Raw genomic sequence first — 9,329 nt, forward strand, 5'->3', positions numbered from 1 at the left:
AATGATGATTGTGTGACCTGATAGAGGTGATAACTAACACTATGGTTGTGATCATATCACAACATATAAATGCCTTAAATCAACTCACTGTATGTCTTCAACCTTGCCATGTTGTATGTCAATGATAAAAAATAAATTAAATAATAACACACTAACAAAAAACACAAAATGAAAAAATAATTTAGATAAATGTATCATTAAGCCATTGATCAGTGGGTAAATTAGCTTTAGAAGACTTGGTTCTAGGTCAATTAATTCTTTTTTTTTAAGATTTTATTTATTTATTTGAGAGAGAGAATGAGAGAGAGAGAGAGAGAGAGAGTACATGAGAGGGGGGAGGGTCAGAGGGAGAAGCAGACTCCCTGCTGAGCAAGGAGCCCAATGCGGGATTCGATCCCGGGACTCCAGGATCATGACCTGAGCCGAAGGCAGTGGCTTAACCAACTGAGCCACCCAGGCGCCCTCAATGAATTCTTGACCAAAGGCATGTTCTTAGATTTTCAACACATCGATTCTATATGGAGGGGCAGGGTGAGAGGTTGGGAAGTCTCTTGAAGCTGTACGCAGACAATCTTTCGACAATAAATGGTTATTGAAGAAATAGTGTGCTCTTTATCTTTGATCTTTTAACTCTCCTGATCGCACCATCCTTGTCATGTGGGACAGTTACACAAAGGATTAAAAACAGATGAAGAAACATTAGTTTTCAGTGTGACCTACGCTTATTTACCTTCCAGATACTATTAAGAACATCGTACGTATATGACAGTAGTCTCTTTTTTCAGGAATAACTTAAAAATGCAACTTCTTTTTTTAAAAACAGTCCTTAGGCAATTGTCTTATCCTTATTGTGGAAAAGAGTGCATTGTGGAAGAGTTCCCTTGCAAGTCAGAGTACTTTTGGTAACAAAGACTTTACACCCACAGGACCTTACTTCTTGGCCTCCTCCAAAAGACAATTGGTCAAAGGCCCCAGCCTCTGGGGAATTTGAGATCCAATAGGAAAAGTAAAGGGTTAACCATCTGGTTTCCTGCAATATGGTTAATTTGTCACCAAATTTAGAGACTCCAGGGTTTGGAAGTATTCCAACGGAAGTTGTTTGATTTTCTTACTTGTTAAGCTTCACTGACCAAAAGGAAGCTCAGTCCCCCAGAACTAAATAAAAGGCCCTGTGTTCCACTAGCCCTGATCACTCACCTTTCTACTGGACATTCCACCATGAGACTCCATTCCCTTCTTTCTGTGCTCTTCCTCTTTGTGACTATAATACCAAAAGGTAAGATGGTGAAGAACTGTAGGTTTCTTAGGAGATAGTGAGTAACTGTGGGTTTCTTAGGGGGTCTACTGGGATGCTCAATGATACTGTGGCCATTTTAACTCAGACCCTAATGCTCAGCCTTAGGGAATCAGAAGTCCATCATGATCATCTCCCTTAGAACTGATGAGGCCCAAACTGCAAAACCAAAGATTTCCATCGACAGAAAATGAGATCCAAGAGCTCCATGCTTCGAAAGCGGGTCTCAAATAAAGATAGAGGTGGAAAAGCTGTGACATATGACTTAAGGCTTCACAAACAAATCAAGTAGCCTTTACCAGCCCCAATCTCCAAAAAGGAGAGTGCAAATGGCAGCTCTTGGTTCAAACTTGGCTAGTGAATGGAAGTGATGTAGATTCTGTTGGTGAGGAATATTTGAGAAGGGTAGAGGGTCTTAGGTCCTGAAGACAGAACTCCACAAGAAAGGATTGCATTAAGTTATAAAAAAGCAACAGGGAGCAGGGGAATTTGGAAAAAGCAGAAACGGTGGAATAAAGCAACAGTGGCAAAATTTTAAGCATAGGAAAAAATATGAAGAAAGTATTTTAAGAATATGAGTTATATTTTTAGGACCCATGATTCAGAAGTTTGAATATGAAAACGTAGAAGCAAAGGAAAAAGGGAATGTGGTTATCTTCAGGCTGGTTTAACCAGATCCTCATAAGAACTGATAATTCCTCTCCCCACTGTTATGACATGACATTCGCATCTCTCGAAATAATGTCTGTGGTCATTAAACACAGATGAGGTCCGGATAACTCTCTTACCTTGTTGGTTCACCTCTAAGACTCTTTTAAGTATAATCCACAATACTCACTTGTTTGATCTTTGCCTACTCTGTGGCTATCTTGGGGTCTACCTGACATAGAGTTGTCTCCAACTGAAGGAGTTCACATAATTCTCATTTGCTGCTCAGGTTTGTCACAAGAAGACACAGCTGCAGGGACACACGCTTGCAGTGACATCTAATGGAAGATCACACAATGATCATGCCTTAAAATTAGAAGGCAATTTAATGGTGAATTCTTTAATTTTACAGAAAAGAGAACCCACGTCTACATAAAGAACGTGATCTTGCTGGTCACACTGGCAGTGGCAACACTGAAGCTAGAACCGTCTTTACTCTGGGTCAGGGTTGGTTCCAGCAATCTACAGGTGTGGATATGCCCATAAAATGTAACCCTGGTTTCTCTCAGAGTTTTTACCTCAAAATCTCCTAACTAAATATTGAGGAATCTAAGGAGATCCCTATATTTCCTCTTTTGGAAGATACAATGTCTGTGGAACATTTTATTTCACTTACCTCCATATTCTTTCCTTCACTGTTTGAGCTAAGCATGTCAAATGGGCTAAATGTTCTGCCATTATTATTGGCCTGTTAATGCTAGTCTTTATAGATTCTCCTGGTCTATGTTCCCTAACATCAGATGAACTGCTCTCAATTCTGAAAGCATTTGCCATAAGAGAATTATGGCTGCACAGCTGATGAGTGACTAGGATTTGCTCATGCTTGCCCTCCACCATCTGAGCTAAGTTCAGCTCAACGTAAATCACTGTCTCCTCCCCAAACTCAGAGCCCGTCTTACTAGCTGGATCTTTTTTTAAAAAGGTTAACAAGGGACAGATCTCCTTGACGTAGACTTTAGCCAAAACCCACCATTCTAGTGGGAAAGGGGACAACAATAGTTCAGGCGTATGAGGGAAGCACACTGAGAAAAAGGCTATCCTGGGGCGAAGGCCAGAAATGATTTATGGTAAAATGGGATTCTAGGGAATCTAAGCCGAACATTTAGAGAAGTTAATACGACAATGACAAGACTGGATACTCACAAATACAATAGTGCATCCAAAAGTAAGATAGTAGTAGATACTAGATAGTCTAAAACAAACTGAAGCCAAGAGGTTTTAGAAGGAGTAGAAGAGAGAGAATGTGTTGTGGGGTCAGAGAGTACCTTATTGCATTCAATGGTAACAAATATTTACTGAGCACTCTTCTTATTCACACGCTGGGTCATTCCCACCACACCCAGGATACGGCGGGGTACAAAGGAAAGTGTCTTCCCACTAGAGGAGACAGACATTAGTCAAATGATTACGCAAATGAATATATAATTATAAATTTTAATAAGCATGATGGAGAGGAACAGAGTACTACGAGTGCCCCTAACATGTCGTCATTGTCTTGTTTGCAAGGTTGGCGACTTCCTTGAGGCATGCCTTTTGAGCCCAAAATAGAAAGATAAGTGTTAGTTGATGAATCGCTTGCGAGATGCAGTGAGCACCGCTGGCAAAGGAGGATGCCAGTGCAATGTCACTGATGGAGAAGAGAGCACAGTGTGCCAAGGAACTGCAAGAAGGCTGCCACGCCAGTGGGGTCCAAACTAGCACTCGTTCGTACTAGAAAATGTGCCAGGCGTCTCATGGAATTATGTGAAAGTAGAAGGTGGCACCAAGGCTAAGTCTGTAGGGGGGTATTTTAAGAACAAGGAGGGCAAGGCAATCAGACTTTATACTTGGGTAATAGAAATTACTTATCTAAATCACACAGGGGTTCTCGATTTATGCACACAAACTAGGCTTATGTATGGGTTCTCGGCAGCCCGCAAGCTTGACAGGTCCCCCTGACACCTCTTCCCTTTGTTTCACCATATCTATGGTCCTGTTCTCAGGGTCTGGCTTTACTGGGTCCACCGCAGATGGAGTTTCAAATTTACAGTAGCTTCCTAATCCTGGGAGAATCTAATTCCTAATCTTGGGAGGATCATCTTTGGAGGTAAACACCTGGAACTAAGCCTGAGAGACCACCAGCAACTGTGTGAAACTAGAGAAAATGTATAAATAACAATCACAAGGAAGTAGGAGATCCAAATTCCTAAATTTTCCATCTTACAATTCCTGTGATCTAATGGTAAATAAGCCTGATCTAGCCCTCTGTGGATTCTCTAAGCCATGATCATGCTCGGACTGTGCTCTCTCTCTCTCTCAGTCAAATAAATAAATAAAATATTTTTTAAAAAATCAAATAAAAAAAGGTCCCTGTTTCCATGAAGGAAATTGCCCCAAAGAAACTACATAATCTAAACAAGAAAATGTTGGTTTATCAACCTACAGTCCAATGAATATTAAGTGATCACTACTTGAGCATATATCTTCATAGGTCTCTCAGACAGAGTCCGTGACATTGTAGAAAAGAATACATACGTATTTTGCATATATGATATATATACATAAATTTATATACGTGTGTATATATACACACACATGCATATATCTGCTGCAGAGTAGGGGCATAAAGAGGTTAGAATGGCATAATGCTTTCCTTTAAAAGACTTATTTATTTATTTGAGAGAGAGTGGGGGGAGGGGCTGAGGGAGAAGGGTAGAGAGAATCTCAAGCAGACTCCTTGATGAGCGTGGATCCTGACTCGGGGCTCAATCCCACGACCCATGAGGTCATGACCTGAGCCAAAATCACTAGTTGGACGCTCAACTGACTGAACCACCCAGGTGCCCCAGAATGGCATAACTCTTAAATTGATTGATTAGCCCCCTGAGAATTAAGACAATTATAGCGTGCTTCTTATACTGACTCTGGAGAATAACATAATATTTAAACAGACCACAATTGGACAGGAGCAGAAAACAGCTTGAACTCTGTATTACCTACAGAAAAGAAAACCGCCAATCTATTTCTTAGCTGATAAAGTTCCAGGAAGAGTCCACCCCATCCCAACCCTGTTCCCCACCCTCCCCCACCACAAGAAACAGAACAGCTAATAACTCAATGAGTTCTTATGCTGAGAAAATCATGTCCTTTCTGCGGTTAGGTGTGTGTTCTCTTACTTGGTCTTTTATTTTAGCGTGATTCTAAGTTGTCCCCATTTCATGTATGGAAATGCGTGTTGTGGTGCCATATGAAGTAAGCATCTACATCTTCCTTTCCCAACAGCAACGATTAAATACGCATCCCTCCACCCACTGCATCTAATACAACCATTATAACACATTACTATCATATAAATTCCGAAATCTATTAGATCATTCTCTCCAATTGTTCTGTGTATCTACTATTATGCCAGTGAGTGAAAATAAGTGTCAATTCTCTCCCTTCCTTATGAACCAGGTAATTTAATATTACCTTCTTGACTTGCTGTAGGGCCTGGGCACGAACATACGCCCCAGTCATTGTTAGAAGGGAGATTATAACTCTTGGGCTTCCTGTTCAGATAACAGCTCCTTAAATCAAACTTCATATTCAGGGGAGAGCACATCACTGGAAGGATGAATTGCTTTGATCCTTTTGATTCAAGCAAGAGGCATCTGCCAAGAAGAGAGAATGGTGCTACCCTAGACCACGGACCGTGTCAGGAAGTTGAACTTTCCAGTACAATGCATGACAAGACTACCCTGTTGCTTCTCACTTTCATTAGGACACCTGAAAATGTCCCCATACGTTACTCTGAGCACCTGGATGAGATTATCGGGGACTAACGTCTATTAATGAACATGAGCAGAGTGTGTCTTTTATGTAACGCCCACCGGGATCCACGGGGTAAAGAAGGAACCCTCATTACACCTGAAAGGCTACTGGAAGAACCCGAAGACTCTAGGAAGCTCCTCCCTTGGGGCACACCCTTAGTTTCGTGCTTTTCAGTGGCCAAATGAATTAGGAAAACAGATACACTTAAGGAAAAATACTTTTCGGCTTTTGAGAGAAATTCTTTTCATGTATCTTACAGATAAGTGGCATTGGACTACACAGCAAATTTGTTTGCCTAGTCCTGCAAAGGGGAAAATAGGAAAGGTGCACTCTACAGGATTGGCAAACTCTCTATAAAAGGTGCTAGACATGTTCCATAGGACAAGGATGCTGTAAGCATGGATGGGGTGATCAGCACAGATCGGGAGACGGAAGGATGGATACTTCCTTTGAAATCGTGCTTTTTAGTGAAGGTCCTGGCATTTGGTGCAGGACAGTTCACTAGGTGGGAAATCCAATAACCTCCTTCTTTACCCACTAAATACCAAGGATGCCTCCCCAGTTCTGGTGGCGACGATTCGATCCAACATTTCCAAAATGCACTGCCCCAGATGAGGACAACTCTCTCGAAGCTTCTAGAAATCAGCCTGCCCACTCCAAGATGTGTACAGTCCTGCACTCTTAGGCCTCCTCCCCACAAAAAGCACCCCTTTTGCTGACACACCTGATCTTTTCCAATGAGAAATACCATCTCTTCTATCCCAAGGCCACCCTTCTATAAATTTATTGCTCTGTGTGCATGACTGATAATTTTGATGGTCATTTAATCTGCTGATGACTTAATGATGTCAAATCTCTTTCTGTGCAGCAAGGACTGGCGTTATTCCGGGGCAGAAACAGTGTGTTCTTTTGAAAGGGGTGTGCAAAGACGGAGGATGCGCCACCATAGACGATACCATTGGTGAATGCAACGATGAGAAAAAGTGTTGTAGAAAGTGGTGGATACTTTTTCCCTATGCAACACCAGTTCCCAAAGCAAAGTCTCCTTAGTGGGAACAAACTAGAAGGTCTTCCAACTCCAGAACACACGGATAAGTTTTGCAGAGCCCTATTTAACCCACCTTGTTTGTCTCCCTTGACTGGAAATAAATGTCCTAAATCCACATGTACTTATCCCCGGGGAATTTCTTCTTGATGCACACAAAAGCCTCTTAGGAGCTACAAGACAAAACTACGCAAGAGAGGAATCTCACACCCTCAAGGTATTTATAGAACATTTCTTAAAAATGATAAAGATAGAAACTTGACATAGGCAAAAAAGTAAGGATATGAAATAGCAGTAGGTTATGTTTGATCATCTTAAGTGGATTATCAACCTTCCACACCACCTGATTCTGGACAAATACCATCGCATGACTAATAGAGACTTCCGGGAGCGATGGGGATGAAGGTATCCTAACCACGTGGTCTTGCGGACACTGCCCCTGGGAACTAGGCACATTGCACCAGTCTCGGCAACACTGGCCAGAGGCTGGCCTCCCCTCCTCGTCAGACAGCCCCGGGGGACAGAACAGGACAGCTGCTCCCAGCAACTAGGCTCTCTGCTCAGGGGAGCTGGATTGCTGAGGAGCTGAGAATCCAGCATGCCCTGGGAGTCCTTTCCAGACTCACCATCGGATAATTCCACCTGCTGGCTGGGAATAATTCCCACCACAATCAGAGTAATTCTGGATAATTTCTACTTTATGGCTAAGCAAATTCAAGGGCGAGAGGCCAGGAATGTTACATGACATGAGTTCCACAAAGATGGAAACAATTACCCCACAAACAAAATGCAAGGCTTTCTTTTCTTTTCCTTTCTTTTTAAAGATTTTATCTATTTTATTTATTTGAGAGAGAGTGTGTGAGTGGAAGGGAGAGCGAGAGAGAATCCGAAGAAGACTCCACACTGAGCTCAGAGCCTGATGTGGGGCTCCATCCCACAACTGTGAGATCATGACCTGAGCTGAAGCCAAGAGTAGGAAGCTTAACCGATTGATCAACTGAGCCACCCATGCGCCCCAAGGCTTTTCGTTTCTTGACCAGATAAATGTCTTGCACACAAAAGCTCCCTTCCTCCCCATCTGTGTGGCCAGGATACCACCTCACGGTCTCCTAACACCCTGTGCTGATGACGGCAGGGTCTTAAATCAGTCACATTTAAGTTAAAACTGTAGTTCCCTTGCTTACCAGTCACCTGACTCTGAACTATTTATTTAACCTTCATTTGCCTTAAAATTCTTCTTCGATAAATGAGTGAGATAAACAGTTTAACTTCTGGGGTTGTTGTAAGGATTAAATGAGATCAAGTACACAAAGCGCTGGAGCAGGCGCAGTGAGACCCAAGGGAGGTCGGCCAACAGTCGTGTTCCTTCTCTCTTGTCACTGAAACTGCAGAGGGGAAAGAAATCATTGTACTTAGACAGTCTTGTTATGAGGCATAGGTTACCAGTTTAAAATAACGCCACAAAATATAATTAAGGTTGAAAGAATATGTGGGGAAACAACTATTTCTTTGGTCTTTCAGAAGAAACCAGAGCAACATCTGTGAAAGTTAGAGTCTGTATTATAATTACCATTACCTTCTGATAGTCAAAACTTTATCTGTTTAATAAATCCACCTGATTACTCCTAGGAAAACCAAAATTAAATCCGACCGTTAGAAAAAAATTAAAAGAAAGTTTCATCATGATTGATAATAGAGCTGACATTTCAGTAGCATTAGATAATCCTTTCTCGTGACATAATAGATTAAAATAAGTAACAATATCAAGGGGAGGGAGTGACATGACAAAGGAAGCTAGAGTTCTATTTTATTAATGGTGTGCTGCATGGCTAGCATCTCTGAGAAATGATTTCTCCCAGAGCCTCGGCACTTCTCTGTTCTTCCTGAACTTGAGATCCCATAAAGATTTCAAAGGTTTCCTTTAGCTTCTGTATTATGATTTAAAATGCTGCTAGGCACATACTCACCAATGCACAGAGTAACTCCTGGTTTCAAACCAAGAGTGTGTATACGTGGAAACACGTACAAAATGCAACTTGAAATCACCAGCCGTAGAAGAATGGAACAAGCCATAGTGGAAGCCAGTATATTGTGTCAATAATGTATTGACTGGAACATTAATGATACTTCCGAGTGTCTCCTCCCTTTTAGTTCAGAAGGACTGACATGAATAGCCTAGGCCCTTTGTCTAGGTTAGACCAAGTTGGGGCATCATTTGAAATGCCTGATTGCCTGAGTGAAGAGTAACATAGCATCACAACCGGATCCCAGTTACAGGCCTACACAAGCAAAGTAGGATGCAATCTCCACTAGTTATTTCAGAGATAAGATATTAAATATTTTATTATAATTCAAATATGTTTTCTGGAAGAGGTAATAATAGTGAACAGTTATCCTTCGCTAATATGCTCACATATTTTCAGCTAGTGGTTAGTTACTGCATTATTTCAGAACTGAGTGCTGGAAACAGTATTAAAGAATATCGGTTAA

At 41.6% G+C, this 9,329-nt stretch overlaps 1 protein-coding gene across 1 annotated transcript; it reads left to right on the top strand.

The window, feature by feature from the left end:
• The first annotated feature begins 1,218 nt into the window (after window positions 1–1,218).
• On the top strand, window positions 1,219–6,844 carry LOC114206082 (beta-defensin 130B-like). The gene is made up of 2 exons (XM_028099702.1): window positions 1,219–1,276; window positions 6,663–6,844. Exons 1-2 carry the CDS (start codon window positions 1,219–1,221, stop codon window positions 6,842–6,844), a joined length of 240 nt encoding a protein of 79 aa, XP_027955503.1.
• Window positions 6,845–9,329: the final 2,485 nt, after the last annotated feature.

This window comes from Eumetopias jubatus, unplaced genomic scaffold (assembly GCF_037043125.1).
Source record: "Eumetopias jubatus isolate StellerSeaLion01/CBP00866 unplaced genomic scaffold, mEumJub1_p1.0 scaffold_2, whole genome shotgun sequence".
NCBI classification, from domain to species: domain Eukaryota; kingdom Metazoa; phylum Chordata; class Mammalia; order Carnivora; family Otariidae; genus Eumetopias; species Eumetopias jubatus.